Source organism: Halictus rubicundus, chromosome 13, assembly GCF_050948215.1.
Source record: "Halictus rubicundus isolate RS-2024b chromosome 13, iyHalRubi1_principal, whole genome shotgun sequence".
NCBI classification, from domain to species: domain Eukaryota; kingdom Metazoa; phylum Arthropoda; class Insecta; order Hymenoptera; family Halictidae; genus Halictus; species Halictus rubicundus.
The window spans coordinates 4478084-4500565 of record NC_135161.1 but is presented as its reverse complement, the minus strand read 5'-3'; the positions used below and the strand labels follow the sequence as shown (position 1 = coordinate 4500565).

The following is a 22482-nucleotide window of genomic DNA, read 5'->3' as shown; positions in this document are numbered from 1 at the left end:
AACGATTCGCGATTCGCGTTGCTCGTTCGCTCACAGCTTAAACTTTTACGCGTACTCTTATCGTAGAAAGGAGAAAAAAAAAAGAGAAGCAAAAGAATCAGAGAACACGAACTCGTCTACTTACTCGAGCGAAGACCTCCGGTTCGGAACAATTCACGAATTATGTGTTTCGTCGCGTTCCGTTCCGGTTCGTTCCTCTTTGACAAGGTGCGTCGATCGGAGACACGAACGCAAAAACGCAACAAACGTCCCGCGTGTCGCCGACGATTTTTGGCGCGTACGTTCCAACGATATACAACTTCAGGTACGTTTGAATCGAGAGCTCGACGATCGCTCGATACTCGACGCTGTGTGTTCGAGAGTTCGGCGCGCGCAGCCGAAGGTCGGCGTGTCGCTCAAACCGAACGCGCGCTATTCAAATCGGAACGTACGGTGATGACGCTGTTCTTACGTTGTTTTTCTTCAAGTTTTCTTTTTTTCATCTACGCATCGATCGTGGATCGTTCGAAGTTCACTTCGCAAACTAACGGTTAATAACATTCTTGAATAACGCGTATATACGTCGCTGTATACTTGGCGTTACATCTCTCTCTCTCTCTCTCTCTCTCTCTCTCTCTCTCTCTCTATACGTATAATATGTTCGCAAAAATTCGAATGTACTTGACCGGAAATATTCATTCTTACTCTCTACCGAGATAGAACACGACCCTGGCCTTTTCAGACGCCACGAATTACAGCTAAGATTGCACCTTTGTACACGGATCGCCTTTAACAGGAACAGACACAGCGAGACGAGGACAGATTTTCCTCGACTCGATTTTTTTTAGCTCAAGTACGCGTTTTGGACTCGACAACACTTGTCCGTGCCACGTAATAATAGCTAATGATAACTCATTCTCCACCTCCGTACCGAATGCTCGAATTTCCTTTAGTTCCTTTTTTTATGCAACTACAAGACTAGTCTCCGCTATTTAAATAATTGCTCCCGATCTAAGAATGATATTCGAAGACTACGAATCAACTACGACAAGTGTGTGCGTCTAGCACGTGTGAGTATAGCACTAGGAGAGGGTGGCGAGAGAGTAAAATAATTGACTGAAGGAAAATTACGGCGGGAGAAACGCTCCGAGAAAAGGACTGTTTACATAAGTACTCACTAAGTAATTACGTGTTTGAGCGATCAGTTAATCTCTGGAGTTCGCACGCGACCTGACACAGTTTATACCAACCGTAAACGACACACCGTCCTAGCAACTCGCGCATGGTGTTCAACGATTCCCGACAACCCCGGCATATCGCGAATCGTTGAACACCCTGTATCTCGTACCGGTCGCAACAATTCAAGTTTTACTTTGTCCTGGGAATATGTATCGAGATACATAAACGAAAAAGTAATCCTCACAAGTACGAGTCGACGTTAACGCCGGAAATACCGGGTGCGGACCGCAAATAACCGTTTTCACAATTGTTTCGAGATTGTCCAATAAATTAATTCGCAGGCTAGTCGTTTTTCTGGTCGGCTGTGTTCGGTAGTTCCGGAGTGAAATCAGATTTGCCGGATGATGAAGTAACACGATAAACGGAAGACGTTCGTAATGTTTGCTGTTAGGCGATTCGCAGTCTCCCGCAACGACTCCAGGGGAACCGTTTGAGCCGAAAAAGCTAACGGTTGGGCATAACGGTTTACAGTCGAATCGATCATCTTAAAGTTACAATAAAAATTCTACGCAGAGCGGATAGACACGATAATGAACGCGCGTTGCCGCGTTCGTATAACGATTCGGACGATAGGGTATATATTAAATTTTCATATTAAAACTTTCTCAATTAAATTAAATTACGTAAAACTCTTAAAGGATAAAAGCGCTGTCTGGCGCGTGAATTCGTCTATCAACAATGACGACGACGACTGTTCGACTCGAAGGGCGACGGCTCGACCCTCGGAACCATTCCAAACTGTAACTTTGTACAAATTAAAAACTAAGTAGTCGTCACGTGTGTCAGATTTACTAATCGAGTACCGAGGACGAGCCATGTGACGCATCGCATTAATCTAGAGGACCTACTTCTAACGATATTTAGAACTTACACACCGAGCTCATTTGCTGCGTCCCTGTACTCGCGCGCGCCATTTTCGCTTCGGGATGACGGCATAGCAGGGTCGGCGAGACCACGAAGATGGGCCCCGACACCATCCAGGGATCCTCGAAAAGGACAACGAATTTCTAACCTTTCTATCTTTTCTACTGTCATGATATACCCTTCTCGCGCGCTACACCGTCGTTCTCGAGGATTTGGAGATCCACCCACGATCCAGCGGCTAGCTTCTTCGAACGAATCAAATGAGCCGAGTGTATCTGTACGGGTTACCGATAAATCACCGTAACCGAGCGACAACAGCCGATCGGTTGTCCTCCTTGACGCTGCTTGATACTCCCTCGGTGCTCGGACGCGAAGCGACACAAATGGGACCGAGGAATGCAGACAGAGAGGGGGGGCCACTCCACTGCGCGATAGAGGTCCAGAAACAACGACCACTGTTTGGGGGGGGAGGGGGCGTCATAGAGAAGAAAAGGAACGGCGCTGCTCTCGCGCTATTCCCTTTCGAAACGCCCTGAAACAAACGGACGAGAAAGAAACAACGTCACTGCGCTACGCTACGACGACTTGCATCTGTCTCTAGACTAGAAAGAAACGTGCCACCCGGTGACACGGTGGATTTGCAGGGGGGAGCAGCGTTCCTCGAAGACGAGAATAATCACGTCGCATTGAATACACCTTTCGAGGCCTCGTGGATATGATTCTAGCGTACACGCTATTCGGTACAATAGAAACAAAAAAAAAAGAGAATAGAGGAGAAGAAGAAGTAGTAGAAGAAGAAGTAGTAGAAGAAGAACGGGGAAGAAGCGGACGAAGACTCTCGCGCAAGGAGCAGAAGAGAAGACGCAACACGTTGGGTTTCTGTCGTGCGAGGCAAAGGTTTACGCGGTTGATTCGACTCGGTCCGACGATCGGGGCCCGACCGGTGAATATACCCGTGGCCGATCACCGAACGAGTTCGAGACTGCGATCATCAGACCATGAATACTTCGACGAACGGACTGCATTCCGCTTGCGGGGGCGCAGCACCAGGTATACGTTTCTCCAACTCCATTCGGGTGAGGAACGTCTCGATACGAGCTTCCGGCGTGGGCGTGGTGGCTCCGGGCACCGTCGCCCCTGGGCCCAGCTGAAGACACTCCGCTGGGGTCAACTGAAAGTCGAAACGCACGGTTAGGACAATCGGAGAACATCGAAATGGAAAGTTGCACGGCCATCGGACTTGGACGCTGAGCAAAGCAATTCTTTGGAATTTGTTTCGGATATGTACAGTGTTTACTCGATATACACAGGCTCACGAAAGTATTTAAATGCCCTTTAAAAGAGTATAACTTTTTGTTTTTAAATTGGATCAAACGACCTGACTTTTTTGAGCAATTAGAAGAGTTGGTTTTCCAAATGATGTGTAAGAAAGATTTTGAAAAAAATGCGATTGGTAAGAATTACATGAGAATATAAAAATGGTACTTTTTACAACTTTTTTTTTTTTGAGCCCATAATGAAAATTTAAAATATGCGTTTTGTAGATCTATGTTAGTTATACACGTGCTGGAAATTTCATCGAAATCGATTAATATACACACGAGCTACAAGTAGTCAAAAGTTGCGAAAATCGTAGTTTTTCACGATTTTTGGTCAGTTTCTGCTTAAAATCTACAGATTCCACCATCTTTCGATGCGTGCCATTTCTGTCTGCGTCAACCAATTTCAATGAAATTTTCAGTATGTGTGTAACTAACATAGATCTACCAAACGCATATTTTAAATTTTCATTACAGGCTCAAATAAAAAAGTTTTGGAAAGTGCCTTTTTTATTTGCTCTTAACACAAAATATTGCCATTTCTTCATGACGAGTATACTCGTCAAAAACAGCTTAACGGAAAATTAGTGTAAATATGATCCTTAAATAAAATATGAAATATAATCATTTTAATCAGCAAAATTCCACAAATATATTGGTGAAAGTCTCACAAAAAATAATTAACAATAAAAAAGTTTCCAGCCGAATATCTCGAAAAGTATGAAAAATATTAAAAAAGTGTAAAACACGCGTCCAAGGATTCCGAGGGGGAAAGAGGGGGACCGTATCAGTTTTTTATTTGGGTGGCGTTTTCAAGGTCATTTGAAGGTCAACTTTGTTTTTTCAAATGGAAACCTATATTTTTTATTATGGGGTCTTATTGTACGTAAAAAGACCAGCAATTTTCGTAGGATACTTTTTTCTATCCGCGCCCTAGTTTCGGTGATATTTAAAGAGAAGTAGAGCAAAGCATATTATTGTGTAAAATTCTTTGACGCAAATTGTTGTTGTTTTCCAGTTGTACTAGCATGTACCGTTTGAAAACAAAATCATCCTCTATTGATCTCTTGTTTATGTTGGCCGTCTTTCAATATAAGATTGTACTATTTAGTCAAGTGTGAATCATCGTAATAAGAGATACTAGATCGTAGTACAATTAATTGTATAAAATGGTGTATTCTTTAGAAGAACGAGTAGAAATAATTTTTATTTATGGAGCTGATGAGTGTACTTGTCGAACTGCTGCTACGTTTAATGAGAGACATGCTGATACACATGTTTCTCATACGTACGTGTTACAATTAGTTGCAAAGTTTAAGGAAACAGGATCGGTGACAAATTGAAAAAGAAACCAGCCAAAATTCAGAAAAGAAGCTGTTCAAATCGAAATTATAGGACAGTCTATTGTGAATCCTGCTGGTTCAATTCGACAAGTTTCAATGTTAACTAGTGTATCAGTGGGATCTGTGCACAAATTGCTTAAACATAACAGGTTTCATCCTTATAGAATGCAGTTGCATCAAAAGTTATTCGAAGATGACTTTGACAGGCGGATTGAGTTTTCTGAGGATTTAACAAATATGGTCAACGTCACTCTTAATCTAATTAAAAACATTTGTTTTAGTGACGAATGCACTTTTTTCTTAAACGATGCAGTAAATCGTCACAACTGTCGTTATTGGAGTGACGAAAATTCGCATCTCATTAGAGAAAGTAATACTCAATGGCCGGAAAAAATAAATGTTTGGGCAGGCACTTTAGGAAATGCTACTATAAGTCCTCTGTTTTTCCAAGAGAATTTGAATGGCAATCTGTATTTAAATTTACTGGGCGACATCATTGATCCACTTATAACAGAAAGTCTTGAAACCCAAAGAGATGAAAACGGCAATTTTTTGTTAAATGAAGAACTTTTGTACTTCCAACATGATGGTGCTCCCCCGCATTACACGTTACCAGTTCGCCAGTGGTCAAACAATCGATTCCCACTAAGATGGATCGGTAGAAGAGGTGTTCTTGATCTCCACATCTAACTTCAGTCGACTTCTTTTTGTGGGCACACTTAAAGTCTGTTGTTTATAAAACACAACCAGAAAGCGTCAACGATTTGCGTCGCAGAATTGCACAAGAATGTAGAGCTATTCCAACAGATAAAAAAATGTTCGTTCAGAATTTGAGAATCGTCTGTATTATTGTTTAGAAAGCAACGGAGAACATTTAGAAAATTTGTTATAGTTATAAAGAAATTACAAACATTCTCGCAGTATAAGTATGACTCGTTCTGCTTCTCTTTAAATATCTCTGAAACTAGTGCGCAGATAAAAAAATAGTATCCTACGAAAATTGCTGGTCTTTTTACGTACAATAAGATCCCATAATAAAAAATATAGGTTTCCATTTGGAAAAACAAAGTTGACCTTCAAATGACCTTGAAAACGCCACCCAAATAAAAAACTGATGTTGCCTGCCTCTTTCAGATCCCGTCGAAATCCTTGGACACGTGTTTTACACTTTTTTAATATCTTTCATACTTTTTGAGATGCTCGGCAGGAAAGTTTTCAAATGGACACCCTGAATAGAGTAAACACTGTTCTTTGTCCTACCATCGCCCGGAATTGTAGGAACAACTATTGGAAATTACACTGTCCAACGCGAATTATGCCGTGTCAATGTACAGTGACTCCCACTAATATTCGGACGCTTTTAAAAATCGTATATCTTTGTCAATATTAGACCATACGACTTGGATTTTTTAACAAATTAGCACAATTGGTTGCTACATAAAGTGAACAAAAATTTTTACAAAAATTGCAATTGGTCGAAATTGCAGAGAAAATACTAATAGTTATATTTTGCAGCTTTTTTCTGTGGACTTACATTGAAAACTTAGAAATGATGATTTGTCGATCTGTATGAATTATACATAATCTGAGAATTTCATCAAAATGAGTCAACCTTGCAATGAGCTACAGATGTTTCAAAATGATCATACAAGGGCGAAATTCCCTGACAAGGCCAAAATTTTGCGACTTTCGCCCTTAAGCTCTCATCTTTGAACGTTTGTAGTTCATTGGAACGTTGATCGATTTAGATGAAATATTCAGAATATGTATAATTGATACAGATGTACAAAACGTACTTTATAAATCTTTAATATAAGCCCGCACAAAAAAGTTGAAAAATACAACTTTTAGTACTTTCTTCATAATTTCGACCAGTTGCAATTTTAATCAAACATTTTTTTTCACGTTATGTAGCGATCCAATTGTTCTAACTTCTCAAAAAAATTCAATTAGTATAGTCCAATATTGAAAAGGTTACGCGATTTTTAACACTAGGTTTACGGGACCAGTCAAAATGACGGGTTCTAATATTTTTAATGTACAATTGTTAAGACTCTAAAGATACATCCATGAGAAATTATTCAACAAATTTATTTCTTTGGGTATGTTATTAAAAAAAAAATGGCTAAAAGTTTGGGCCGCACATTCTTGTTTATTTTATAACGTAATGTAAGATAGTCACTTTTAGTGCTCCGTAAATCTAGTGTCAAGAGTGTCCGAATACACTGTCCAACACCAAAAAAATTTTGCAATACCTGTTGGGTGATTCTTATACACTTTGTCACCCTAAAACCAAATCTGAAAGTAGAATTGCTCCATCACGCAACGTTTTCGAAAAATTTTGGTTTTTGTAAAAATGCCCGATTTTGATACGAAACGACGTGTTACGCAAAAACTAAACACGCGAGAAAGTTTCAATTTGAGTCAAGAGATAGAGGGGACTCTCCTCTACATATTCATATAGTCAATTATATTTTTATGTACTTCCTAATAGTTGTAAATGGTTGTTAAAGTTTGAAAATGTGCCGACGCGGGTACTTTGTACGCTCTATTTTTGTATTTATGTGAAAAATCCTTTATCTAGCAGGAATTTACTATACAGGAATGCATTCTACAGACATTTCTGGTAAAGAAACCATTCACGGAAAGTATTTGGTTCCCTTAATGTACGAGAAGGATCAGAAAATGTTAATTGTTACTCGCCAGGGCCGTCGCTATGCGTAGTCGACGTTGGTACCACTCAAGTATGTCTTTGCTTACTATGCTTAATTAAATACATTTTTTTTTGTCTTTTTGGGTGCCAATCATTACAAAAGATTATAAAAATACGAGTTATATTCACATTTCATTGTGGAAATGCTTAATAAAGAAAATTGACCGCAGCAATGCGGTGACTGGAAAATTTTATTTTCAGTAATTGTTGTCTTATCTTTGTAATTGTAATACCAATGGACATTCAAGATTCTTCCGATTAAAATAAGTCCAAACACTATGTAAATGGGACTATTTTTATCGATTTTATTGATCGAAGTACATAATTCAGACATAGATCGCTCTATATTAAATTGATAAAATCTCGCGGAAGTGTATAAATCAGCCGGACTGTTTTTGTTATATTCATGACGAAATTATTTTAAAATCAAAACAAGGAATACAATTCCAGCATTAATCTTTCATCAAGATATTTCAACAATGGAAAAACGTTACAAAGGAGAAGACTTATGTGCGGATGCTTGCTGATTACTGCTGGACACTTATTATTGAAAATCGGGATACCAGGAACAAACGTCAAGCAAGGCGGAAACATTTTTAATTTGTTTACATCAGAAATAGGTAAGTTTTTGTATTCAATTCTCTTTATTAAGCATTTCCACAATGAAATGTGAATATAACTCGTATTTTTATAATCTTTTGTAATGATTGGCACCCAAAAAGACAAAAAAAAAATGTATTTAATTAAGCATAGTAAGCAAAGACATATTTGAGTGGTACCAACGTCGACTACGCGTAGCGACGGCCCTGGCGAGTCGCGAAAAGGCTGCAATGGCCGTCTGGCGCGAACGCGTCGCGCACACGCTGTCAATTAACATTTTCTGATCCTTCTCGTACATTAAGGGAACCAAATACTTTTCGTGAATGGTTTCTTTACCAGAAATATCTGTAGAATGCATTCCTGTACAGTAAATTCCTGCTAGATAAAGGATTTTTCACATAAATACAAAAATAGAGCGTACAAAGTACCCGCGTCGGCACATTTTCAAACTTTAACAACCATTTACAACTATTAGGAAGTACATAAAAATATAATTGACTATATGAATATGTAGAGGAGAGTTCCCTCTATCTCTTGACTCAAACTTAAACTTTCTCGCGTGTTTAGTTTTTGCGTAACCGGTCGTTTCGTATCAAAATCGGGCATTTTTACAAAAACCAAAATTTTTCGAAAACGTTGCGTGATGGAGCAATTCTACTTTCAGATTCGGTTTTAGGATGACAAAGTGTATAAGAATCACCCAACAGGTATTGCAAAACTCGAAAAAAGTTTAATTTTGTTGGACAGTGATATTAGTGGGAGTCACTGTACCCGTAAATACCGAACTGCTAAAAGTAATAGTAGCAAAAGAGACTTACCAGCGTCGCTTGTTGTGGAATGGCCGCGATACCACCGACATTCGCCGGATTGTAATAATTAGTGGGGCTGACCGGCGGCGAAGGATATGGCCAATAGAAAATCGGTGGCGGATAGGGGGCTGCGAACTGGGGCGGTCCACGTGGCAGCATCGCAGCTGTAGGTGGAAATATCGCGACCGGTGGCGGTGGCAACATCGTGCCCCCTAAAGGGTGTAACAAACAAGACAATCAACCTTCGATCCAGTCGGTCCCCGCTTCATGGGATTCTAGAATAGTACTCTCTTTCGAAAAAAAAAAACAAAAAACAACCATCCGAAAGTTCGGCCTCGAAGAGTAACCTTCGGTTACTCGCCAAAAAGAAAAAAAAAAGTTTACAACCACGTCAATAAAAAAAAACCCTTACAATCTTCAGAACCGACGAAGTCTCTAATTAGTAAACACGAGAGCCCGAGAAACATCACCAAGAATTCTCACGTGAGGCACGTGTGGGAATGAACACATCATTTTCTCTTTCGTATTAATAGATCTCCCCGATAACAAAAAGAAAAAAAGGTCTGATATACGTAACACCCATAGATTCTCTAATATATGTATGTACAAAACGTAAGAAAAGTGCCCAAAACTATGGTAACCACACCACGAACCGTGGCCGATGACATCGTGCAGAGAATGGAGCAAGAAAACAAATTCTTATCGTACTTCTCCTCCGTTCGACTATTTCTTTTTTTCCGTTTCTCCTTTTCGTTTTCTCGTTAGTGATTTCGGACGCCATGATCATTCCATCGCGCGTGTTCCCGCAACCTGCACGATTTCACGATTAATACGACCGGCTTTCTACGGTCCGTGTGAAACTCGACGAGCGAGAACGGGAGTAACCGATTCGGCAAACGTTTTTGCGCTCTCCGTTTCTGAAAATCAATCATTTTCCATAGACGATACACGATCGACCGATCGACGATCATTCGGTTCACTCGGAACGTAGAGCAGCCTGTCATCCAAAGGAATAATGATTTGGACTTGGCCTACCTGGAAGCACAGAAGTTAGTATTTGTAGATCCCGCTACCAAACAGCAATCGACACTGCACCATTGTAACACGATATATACGTATGTTTTATATATAATATATATAAATATGTAGTAGCACCAACTTGCGATTTCGCCCCCTCTGCCAAATCACCAAAAATTCACTCAAACTTTCCCCCTCTCTCTCTCTCTCTCTCTCTCTCTCTTCCTCCCTCTTTCGTTCTCTCCTTTCTCAATCCCCTTCTCACTACCCTTTCTCTTGCTCTCACTCTCTCCCTCTCTCTCGTTCTCTCTCAGCAATGTATTAAGAGGAAATAAAAAAAATACGCGTGCGTCGCCAATACGAAATAATTGACACGTGAAACTAGTTTCGAATGTTTACAAAAATTCGTTTGACTTCGCACGTGGATTCGCAGAATTAATAAGATTAAGAGACGTGTGGTAGGGATGTCCAAGCAAGGGAAATCAAGGAGAACCGGTCACGTTGAATTATAATTGATCGGGGGGAAAAAAAGAAGAAGAAAAAAAAAGATGGAAATAGTCGTCCGCGGACCCAAGTACTGCGCAGATGCCAATTACTGTGCCTATATTAATTACACTTATTTCTAAAGCATAACGAATATTAAAAAAGAGATATACAACATATTCAATGATTTTAACGGGAAAAAATTTAATATCTCTATTTTAATGCTCATTACGATTTAAAAATAGGTGTAATTTATACAGGCACAGCGATCGGTACCCCCACAGTAATTGGGTCCGTTTAGTCGTTCGCGGACCCTCGCGAAATAGAAACACATAAAATAATCGTAGGCCGGTCGTAAATTAGATGACAACGAACTAATGTTAGATCTAATCGCAGGCTAGCCCGACGTTTGTATTAATGTCACAGAGAAATTGTTAGGTTTCCGTGGAGCCGTGACCGTTCCGTGACCTTTCGTTCGAACAGGGTCGAGAAGTGGAGGAAGATGACGGATCGAGCCAACGATCGGGCAAAAGGTCGACACAAAAATGAGGCAGTAGGCTGGGAACGACAGTTATAGCGACAACATATGTGTACGTGTGTTTGAGAGAGAGAGAGAGAGGGAGAGAGCGAGAGAGAAATAGAGAGAAGAGAGAGAGAGAAAGAGAGAGAGCGAGAGACAGAGAGAATAGAGAGTGACAGAGAACCTATATGTACGTGTGAGCAAGAGAAATTAAAAACAGAGAGAAAGAGAGAAAGGAAGAGCGAGAGAGAGAGAGAGAGAGAGGGAGGCAAGAGTTACGACACAGAAATCTCCAACTTGATCTGTAGACACCAAAGATACCTGCGAGCCCAGTGAAAAAAAAATGTATAGAACGTAACAGGGATACGGTGGTCGTAATTTTCGGACGCACCATGGGAGATCATCCGACGATAGTTTGATCCGTCTCCGTCTCCCCCGAAAACTGGATTTCTCTCGGACTATACGAGGGAGAACCGTTTCAAGGGGGAGAAAGGGTGCTATCGAGGAGATGTCCAAATATTTTCAAACAACGTTTCCCCATACTTTTGTTTCGTTTTATTTTTTCTTCCTGGAAATCTCGATTGTCCGGAGAAGAGAGAATACAACACACACGGTGTTCCACGTAACACTTTCCACGATTTTTCAAGTACTTGCGATAATCTGACAAACAAACATTTTCGACAAAAGCCGATCAGTTTTCGATTGGCTATACGTTGCAATAAAAAAAAGTTGGAGAAAATTTTTGTTTAGTATTGTCGAGGTCACCTTCATTCTTTCGAATGGCACTTTGTATTTTTGACTTAACAGAATTGTAGACCAACGACCTAGCATACCATGACCTTCGGATGACCTTGGAGGCAAAGAAATGAAAATTTCAAGAAGAAATGACAGTATGCTTGAACGGGTGATAATAACTTGTGTTTATTATTAAGACTCGAAATTGCATTCAATTCAGGAACCTTGGCTAAACGAATGCAAACGATTTCGTGAAAAAGTCACATAAAATGTTCGAAATGTGAACCATGTTGTTGTAGACACAATTCCGTTCTACGTAGTAAGTTTGCGTTGGTTGCACTTAGGATACTGTCGTAGCGAAGTTCTTCGCATGCTGTACGAATTCGCTGCTTTAAATGTTCCTTATTTTGTATTGGAACAGCATAAACTATCGACTGTAAATGACCCCATAAACAAAAATCAAGTGGTGACAAATCAGGGGATCGTGGTGGCCAAGCCAGAGTTATTGTCACTCATTCAAGCAGACTGTCACTTCTTGTCGACATTTTCATTTTTTTGCCTTCAAGGTCATCCGAAGGTCACGGTATGCAAGGTCGTTGAATGCGTCTTCTTTTTTTTTCTTTTATTGTACTGGGTGTATAAAAATCATATGTCACGACCACCATAGCGTAATTCTAGACCTCTGGATCGGTGGAAATCTGTTTAAAAAATGCAGCGCAAAATTCACCTTGACCTTGGAAATCAAGGTCAAAGTGTCGAAAAATTTTCATTCATTGCATCGTATAGTACTCAAATCACTCAAATTTTTCGATACTTTGATCTTCATTTTTTCGAGGTAAAAATGAATTTTGCGGTGCACTTTTTTCACAGATCTCCACCAATCCGGAGGTGTGGAATCACGCTATGATGATCGTGACATATCATTTTTATACACCCTGTACAGTTGTAACCTCCGATGAGAGGTTATTCTGCAGTCTGTATTACATACATAATATTACAATAATAACCTTATACTAATGTGAAGGTAACGTAATAGATACATATCAGTTGAAGTCGCTTAATTGGTCATTTGAATGCGCCTTGATACGGTCTATAATACTGTTAAGTCAAAAATACAAAGTGCCATTTAGAAAAATAAAGGTGACCTTGACAATACTAAAAAATAATTTTTTTATTGCAATGTATATCCAATCGAAAACTGATCTACTTTTGTTGAAAATATTCGTTTGTCAGATTATCGCAAGTACTTGAAAAATCGTGAAAAGTGTTATGCGGGACACCCTGTGTACATGATACCCGTGTAGTCGTAAACGCGACCGTCACGAAAATCACCACCACCACCAGAGGCGAGGATAATATAATCAGGGGGTAATAGTCCACCAACCCGGCAAGCAAAAAGATATGTATGTCCACAAGGCACATTTATTAAACATGATCACCATCGAATATAAATCGTCGATATACAGAAAAAAAAGTGTATACAAGGGGTAAAAAAAAAAGATCGGTAATTATATACTTCTGTAAGTGTGTCCGTGTGTGCCGCGTGTAATATATTGCGTCCGTGTAACGTGTTTCGTGTGTATGCGCCGTGTCAGTTGTGTTCTCTATCAATCCCAGTTGATGAAACGCAATCGAGGGAGGGGAGTGGGGCGGAGGAGAAAAAAAAAATAGAAAAAAAAATACAGGATGGTGAAGGGGTGGGGTACCGGTCGAGGAAAAGTGTCGCACAGAATCGAACCGGTCGCGAGATCGTGCCGCGCGGTTCATTAACTTTAATTAACGATTCACTTTCGCCGGGACAATCACGATCGGCCGCGTCAACTCTTCGCGATTCTCTCAGCCCCTCGCCCGCACCTCGCGGTCCCGCGACAATCGACGGAGATCCATCGAAAATCGGATCAGATCGGATCCAATTAGAGTGATTTGACCCCTTTCGGTGTCGGTGTGTGTCGGTCGCAACCATTTGGCGCGTTCGTCCCTCGAAAAGACATCGAAAGGGTCTCGAACAAAGGGACTCTCGAGCGGGGCAAGGGCCTGCTTTTCAGCTTTCGTGTGCAAAGTTCCTGATTGGAAAGACTATAGTTTCGGCTAACCCCTTGCCCATATTCTTTGACCTTGGCGCTAGGTTTACGGTGCGCTGAAAGGCGACTATTTTACATAAAACCTAAAACAACGACACGGGAATATGTGTCTATCCAAATTTTTTTAACAATATATACAGTGTTTACTCGATATATGTCCACAAAACCGGTCTACCCAGGGACATATATCGGCTAGAAGTAGAGAAGAACAGCGAACCTCGAATGGCCTCGATCCATGACCACTCACGGGGTATACCCCGCGACAGTGGGGAGTGTTCTGGGACTTTTATCGGCTAGATGTTTGCGACATATATCGAGTAAAGTCTGTACACCCATAAGAAAATTAATTTGTTGAATAATGACACGTCGATGCATATTTGTGATCTCGATACAAATCGTAAACGAATGTTCGACCACGTGTCCCGTAAACCCAGTGTTAATCGTTTCCGAAATGGAGAAAAGAATAAAATTCGGTTACGTGTCCTAAAAGGAGGAAACAATATGTTTGTCGGTTTAGTATATTATACACGGCAAGGGGTTAACGTGAAAGGACGCGCCGCCACGGTGTAGTCAGCCTCTGCTAGATAGCGACAACAATCACAGAACCGACGACAATACGAGTTAAATGTAAATTTGCGAAAGGGACGACACTGTCAGTCACCAGGTTAGCGGTTCACAATTAATAAAGAGAATAAAATTAAAAAAAATAAAAGAAAATAAAGAAACCAGACGACACACATCCCACGCAATAATGGGGTGGGGGGAGTAGAGGGGAGAAAAAAAAATGCCACGACCATCATCGGATCAGCGAATATGTTGGAGTTAGTACGGAGAACGAAGTATATATGCGGTCAAAATTGCTACTCTGATGTCACTCTCCTCCTTTCGACCCTCTAGCCACACACATACGCGCGCATACACTCTCTTCCATTTTCTCTCCCTTGATAGCCTGCGGGGATACGTGTATAATACGGCTCGTGTGAGTGCCCAGCGAAAGCCAATGGCAGGTACAGTGAATTCTCGTTGTATGTCAGTCCCACCGTTCTTATTACTGACACGAATACGAAATCGGAGGTTCTCGCCGAGCGTCGCATTCGAAATGCACAGGGCACGCTGGAAACCTAAGAGTCATATCCGTCTACTAGTCATAAGAAACCTATGACCACTAAGCGCTAGTGACAAGGAGACTGCGAAAATGTCCGTCTCCGATAGAATGTTGCACGGAAAAGAGGACAGCGAAGCTCGAGAGCTGTCGTCGCCGAGATGTGTGCCACACATGGTCGGCTATATCGGTGTGAGACTAGAAGACCACTACTAATCCAATTACAAAACTTCTTTATTTTTCGTTACTTTGTTATGAAACTTTTACCAACATATTCGTGGCATTTTTCTGATTAAAATGAAACCAAATATGATATAATTCCGATGATATTTTTTTATTTATTTATATTTATTTTATTTATTTATTTCTTTTGTTTGTGTAATGAGCGATGAAAGTTTCGAACGCAGAGAGCGCAGGCCTTTAAATGAAAAATTTAACTTCTTTATTATTAACACGTTGACTGCCATGTCATATGTGGGTGACGGAATTATTTGTCCAGGTTTTAAAATGAATTTTTATGTTAATATATTCACTGTACTAAATTTGATTAGGATCGGTAAAATGTAAGAAAGTTAGAGGACTACTCAATATCGTATATTTAATTTTTTTCAATTTTTATTTCGCTAAATAACTTACTTTAATTATATGGAATTTTTGAGGTTTCTAGTCTGGCAGTCAAAGTGTTAAATATTTTTTTACGAGACGTTCACCAATATATTTGTGGCATTATTCTGATTAAAATGATATCAAACGCGATATAATTCGGATCACTAATGTTTACAGTAATTTTCCGTTAATGTAATTGTTATGGGAAGACTTCCATCGTTCATTACACACGTAAACATCATCGGAATTATATCATATTTGGTTTCATTTTAATCAGAAAAATGCCACGGATGTGTTGGTAAAAGTTTCATTTAAAAATAACGAAGAATAAAGAAGTTTTGTAATTGAGTTAGTAGTGGTCTTCTGGTCTCACACCGATATAGCCGACAATGTTATGGCCGCGACGGCTGTCTCGAGCTTCAGCCACTCACCGCGGTTGTGTGAGTTTTCCACTGACTTGGAAACGTAAGGTTGGTACTGTCATACAACGAGAATTCACTGTAGTACGGGCGATTTTATGCGACGATGCGATCAAACCCGTGTGTCTTCGTGGTCGAGCTTGACCGCCGGAAGTTTGGCCAATGTCGTTTCGAACGGGTTGCGACCTCCTTCGTTCTCGCGCCAAACTTCCGGCTAGCAGCGACAACCGGTTGCAATTCGCGGCGCCCTACATGTTCGGGAAATCGGGAAGGTTTAACCCTTTGCACTCGAGTGGTGACTCTGAAGCACTACTAGAAATTGTTGTGGCATTATTTCAAAGAAATTACGAAAAGTATTAGAAAGTATTTGTTGCATTAGAAAATTTGTATATAATAGATTCCTAAACATTTACATATTATATGTGGAAATCTGGACCTAAGGAATCACCCATTTTTCAAGTGTTACATTTTTGGGACACCCAGTAGAATACAGACGAATTTCATAATACAATAACTATTTTGAATGTGGCAATTTTTACCGACACCTGAGAGTCACCACTCCGAGCCGTGAAGGGTTGATAGGATTTTCAATCGTTGCGATGCACCAAAAGGAAGCTTAGAAATCTTCTTTTACACAATAATCCCAAACGACAACAATTAGATCACAAGTTACTGGAAGCTGATTGAAATTGCTATTGCCGGATCTATTAAAAAATCCTCAGCCACGAACCGTAGACTATGAAAGAGTAGGAAATGGTCGCGCGCCGGTGTATACAGTATTTTCTCGATATATGTCACCTAACGGGTCTTGCCAGCGACAAGTATCGTCAAGGAGGCACTATTCTTTGATTCACGCTGAACGTCACACCTGACCCGTATAGTATAGTATAGTATACCGCTAGTATAGTATACCCCGCTGTAGTCGGGATAGTTTTGCGACGTTTATCACCCAGATATTTGCGACATATATCGAGAAAGGACTGTAACGTGTTAGATTTAGAATGCAGCGCGTGGCATCGGCGCATAAACCCGTCCGTTCGACGTGTTCTCGTCCATCGAGTAGGCGCATCTTACCATACAGGCGCCGCAGTCGTCTACAATACGACGAAAGTGCAATAGAGCTGCGTCCGTGCCGTATCCATCGGCGGACGGAGCTCTACTGTGGTGAAAAAAAAAGAAAAAGAAAAAAGAAAAAAAAAAGAAATTAGCGCGCGATGGCCGAGGGCGTCGAGAGTGTCTGCGAATCTACCACAAAAGAACTATGAATCTCGTAAAAAAAAATCGATCGTCGACGCTCCCGACCGATAACATTTATTATCTCCGAAGACTCACCAAGATGCGCCCCAAGGGAAGAGAGTCGCGAGACGAGGGATCCGAGAAATCGATCTATATTTTTCCGTACGATCTACGAACGGGATCCCGCGTCTCGCGTCACTCCCCCGCAAATCTAATTTCTAGGATGTCCATTAATGCTAGATATGAAGCGTAAACTTCGACTCAGGAAGCGTAATCCCGACACGTGAACGTATCGGCAGGCAACACCCGATTTTTCGAGTCACATCTGCAGGATGATCGCGGCGCGAGGCGCTCCCATCACTTCCGGTTCGTTTTTCGTCGTTTGAGCAGAGTACTCGCGGAGAATCGGTTTTCTCCGCGGCCGGAAGTCGCGGTCGCCTCGCACCGCCATTTTGTAACGACAAAACAGGACTAGCCGCGCTACCAACCATAAGTATTTTCTTTGTTGTTTTCAGTGAAACGATTTCGAAACTCTGGGTCGCGAGAATATCTATGGATGGCAGCCGCGTACACCAAGATACTACTTGCTCGAATCTACGCGATGATACGCTAATCCCGCATCCTGTCAAACAGAGAGTAGGCTCGTGCGAAATTGTACAGGATCACGCGTCAAACAAGTACGAGGAGACTGTTATGAATAGACTGCGGATTTTATGCGTGCGTGACGAAATTGAGTAGGCGTATTTTGAAACGGTCAAAACATTAGGAAAATTAATTAAAATACATTGTTTTCAATCTATTAAACATATTACGAAAGAAAATAAGTTTCTACAGTGAATTCTCGTTACGAGTCAGTCCCGCCGTTCTTTTTACTGACTCTTAGACGAAATCGAAGGTTCTCGCCCAGCGTCGCGTTTGAAGTACACAGGGCACGCTGGAAACCTAAGAGTCATATCCGTCTATAAGTCATAAAAGCCTATGACCACTAAGCGATAGTGACAAGAAGACTGAGAAAATGTCTTTCTCCGATACTATGTTACACGTAGAACATTGTCGGTTATATCGGTGTGAGACCACAAGATCACTACTAATCCAATTACAAAACTTCTTTATTTTTCGTTATTCTTTTTTTTTTTTGAAACTTTCACTAACATATTCGTGGCATTTTTCTGATTAAAAGTATACCAAACACAATATCATTCGGATCATATTTACACTACTGGAACGTTAATCTGCTTTTGACGAGTATACTCGTCATAAAGAAATGGAAATATTTTATGTTACGACGAGTATACTCGTCATGCGTAAAAAGTAGTTAAAATTTGCTGTTTAGATTGCAATTTTAGTGGAAACTAAAATATATTCGTAAACTTCAAGATGTTTGAAATATTTGTAGGCCAAGACGAAATAAGAAGAACAAATAAAAATATAAATAATCATTATGAAAAAAGTGTATATAGTATGAATTTTTTTTCCTTATAAATGTATTGTTTTCTTTTGATAATCATCACTGAAGCCATTACGGGTTCCTGTACAGGGTGTCCCAGAAATGTTGTACTTCTTTCAAAGGGGTGACACCAAGGTCATTTAAAATAACTTTTTCCTTTGCGAAAATGATCTACAACTTCAATCCATATCATAACAGCCACACATTCTCTGTGTTTGACGAGGAAACTCGTCATCGCTTGGTTTTTGCAACGCAATTTAAATACACATTTTTCAGAGAGGTCGCAACAACTAACAGATTATTATAATTGTAATGGGAAGTAACTTTCATCGTTCATTACACGCGTAAATATCACCGGAATTATATCATATTTGGTACCATTTTAATCAGAAAAATGCCACGAATATGTCGTTGAAAGTCCCATGGAAAAAATAAAGGAGTTTTGTAATTGGATTAGTCTCGAGCTTCGGCCACTCGCCGCAGTAATGTGGGTTGTTTCACTGACTCCAAACTGTAAGATTGGCCCTGACTCGTAACGAGAATTCATTATATTTCACTCCAGTCTGTTGCAAATCACGTAGACAATTCTTATTTTGCATAAAGATCCGCAGTCTAGTTATAAAAGTATACGTGTCTCTGTGGATGAGTATGTGTGTGTGTGCGTGTGTTTTTTTTTTAAGGATCGAGGGAACCGCTGCGAGACACGGGAGCGAAACGGAAGGAGAATGTCTCGGGAGTCTGGGAAGCGGAGAACACGACGAAGATCGCGACGAACGTGTCCGGGTCGTGGCGCGCGCGCGAAACGTCGAGAAACGAGTCGCCTTGAAGAAGGAGTTAGATGTGTGCTCGTGTCCTCGTTCTGTCGAAATGGTCGACGTTCGGACGCGCGCATCGACCGAACACTCGCGCGCCACAGCGAGCAGGGTTGCATTCGAAAAACAAAAAAGAAAATCGAAAAACCGTCGCGCAATCGCCTGGTCACCGACCACGACAGGCAACGAGAGGAAAGATCGTTACAGGTACTTGTATGCACGTCCCTCCACAAAAACCACGACATGCAAACCAGTCATTTCTATACCCGCGAAACTATCGAGGCAACGACGACGATCGCGCTCGCGTCTCCAGTCATTGCCGCGCCCGCGTACACAATCGGAATAAAAAGAGAAAACGGAACAGAACAGGAGGAAGGAGCAAGGATACGCGTGGCAAGAAGAAATTGTAATCACCGCTCCGCGATACCCGGCGCGATCGCGCCGAGATCCAGCCGCACGAACGAAACTGCTTTCAGGAACTACGGTTTCTCAAAATCATGGAAGATAGGGGTGGGAGAGGCTTTCCGTGCGGGCCTCCGAAATGGTTCCCAACAATTTGTCTCGCGTTGATGTCTGAATAGTACCTAGGAAAAATCCACGTGGAAGCTTTTTACGGGGATCGACAGTATTCGAAATTGATATTGGCCACCTGGTGCGCCTCTTCTCTAATTGGCCGCCGATTATCACGAAATTTGAACCGTGGAAAAGTGGGAGGCTTTCGGTGTGGGCCTTCGAAATGGTTCCCAACAATTTGTCTCGCGTTGGAGTCTGAATAGTACCTGGGAAAAATCCGCGTGGAAGATTTTTACGGGGACGGGCAGTATTCGGAATTGATAATGGCCACCTGCTTCTCCAATTGCTCGCCGATTATCACAAAATTTGAACCGTGGAAAAGCGTCGCAGGGGTGAATGCATCCCTAACACCGAATCGCGGACATGATTAAGTACTTAAGGACTTAAGTACTTTTCGATGCTCTCTCTCTGTCACTCTCGACGGTCCAATTAAAAATTCATCGAATAGAAGAGAGGATTAAACGCTAAAGTTCGAGCCCTGAATATTCTACTCGTGAAGCCTCCGCCAACTATCCGAATGTTCCCTATGATCCCTACCGATCTCTACCTATCCCTACGACGACTACCGCTCGCCCTACGAATCGAGCCTTCCGGAAATCCTCCGGAAACGCGATGGGTGTTCTATAGAAATTTATGACATCGATTATGGGATTGGTCGGTGCCCGAACGCTTCTACTTAATGGGAACGGCGGAATCGTACGCGTCTCGGGCATTTTTTCTTTCGTTTCGGTTCCCGTTCGTACGATGCACGCGCCGTACACAGTGAATTCTCGTTACGAGTCAGTCCCGCCGTTCTTTTTACTGACTCTTAGACGAAATCGAAGGTTCTCGCAGAGCGTCGCATTTGAACTTCACAGGGCACGCTGGAAACCTAAGAGTCATATCCGTCTGTAAGCCATAAAAGCCTATGACCACTAAGCGATAGTGACAAGAAGACTGAGAAAATGTCTTTCTCCGATACTATGTTGTACGGAGAACATTGCCGGGTATATCGGTGTGAGACCAGAAAACCACTACTAATCCATTTACAAAACTTCTTTATTTCTCGTTATTCTTTTTTTTTTATGAAACTTTCACCAACATATTCGTGGAATTTTTCTGATTAAAATGATACCAAACACGGTATCATTCGGATCGTATTTACACTAATTGAACGTTAATCTGCTTTTGACGAGTATACTCGTCATGAAGAAATGGAAATATTCTGTGTTATGACGAGTATACTGCTATGCTGCTGAAAGAATATACGAATATGCTGCTCAAAGTCCCATGAAAAAATAATGAAAAATAAAGAAATTTTGTAACTGGATTAGTAGTGGTCTTCTGGTCTCACACCGATATACCCGACAATGTTGTAGCGGCGACGGCTCTCGAGCTTCGGCCCCTCACTGCGGTGGTGTGGGTACTTCCACTGACTCCAAAGTGTAAGGTCGACACTGACTAGTAACGAGAATTCCCTGTATTCCGGACATGCGTGAAGTAGATGCCGCGTGCAGACGGAGAAGCTACCCTCCGTCGGATCGGAGCTTAAACACTCGTCAACATTGGATGGAATGTCCATTACTTAATCGCTAATAAAAATATTTCTAGCAAAATATATAAATCGTTCTTATGTATATATACATATATATATATACATATATACATATATATGTATACTATATATATATACACACACATATATATATAAAATATGTATATGTTTTCCGCGTACGCGCATAGATACTTTGTATATTTGTATGTATATAAATGTATATGTATATATTTACATATCCATAGAAATCGCGATATCCTCCGAAAAAGAAATCAAGGCACTTTGTTGCACATCGCGACGATATACGAAAGAGTGCGGTGCTCGCGCGCAACCAAAATCGGAGAATTAATTACAATTAATTACGATTCTCCTATAAAAGCGTCGTATTTAACGATAGTCGGAAAAAGAAACCTCTGGAAACTAAAAAATGAAAAGGAAGAAAATAACACGTAACACACTCTAAGTACTGTTGCTCGTCGGTATAAGTATCAAAATGGAAAACGAGTATACGAAAACCTAACCACGGACCGGCGCGCGCGCGTTCGACTTTATCTCGTGAAACGCGCACCGTGGGCTATTTAGACGCAGTACGACCTGGATCACACAAACCTTCGATATTTCATGTCTGTAGTACCCTAATACGGTTCAAAGTAAAATACAGTGAATTGTCGATATATGTCAACAACACTGGTCTTGCCAGCGACATATGTCGTCCAGGAAACATACCCCGAGCTGTGTTATGTTTACACTCCTCTCGAGCTTCATGGTCCACCACGGGATACACCCCGTGGTAGTAGGGATAATTCCGCGACGTTTATCATCCAGGCCTTGGTGACATATATAGAGAAATCACTGTAGCTCGATTTAAGACAATCCATATGCGACGCTATGTACTGCAGAATCGAATAGAGGCCGAATCTAGCACTGTAACTAAATAACAGTTCCATGACTCAAACAATTATGTTTCTCCGTTTAGTTTAAGATAATCGTGGTTCCACCGTAGTTTGATAATTCGGTAGATTGCGAATCAGAGACGTTTCGACGGCGATAA

At 41.1% G+C, this 22482-nt stretch overlaps 1 protein-coding gene across 1 annotated transcript in view; it reads right to left on the bottom strand.

The window, feature by feature from the left end:
• Positions 1–467: 467 nt before the first annotated feature.
• LOC143360641 (RNA-binding protein fusilli-like) overlaps positions 468–22482 on the bottom strand; it is a 55150-nt gene continuing 33135 nt past the window's right edge. The window contains exons 11-12 of the mRNA XM_076799679.1: positions 8876–9078; positions 468–3253 (exon numbers count right to left, since the gene is read on the bottom strand). Coding sequence (XP_076655794.1) covers positions 3074–3253; positions 8876–9078 — 383 coding nt within the window. The 3' untranslated portion in view covers positions 468–3073. The remainder of the gene's footprint in view (positions 3254–8875; positions 9079–22482) is intronic.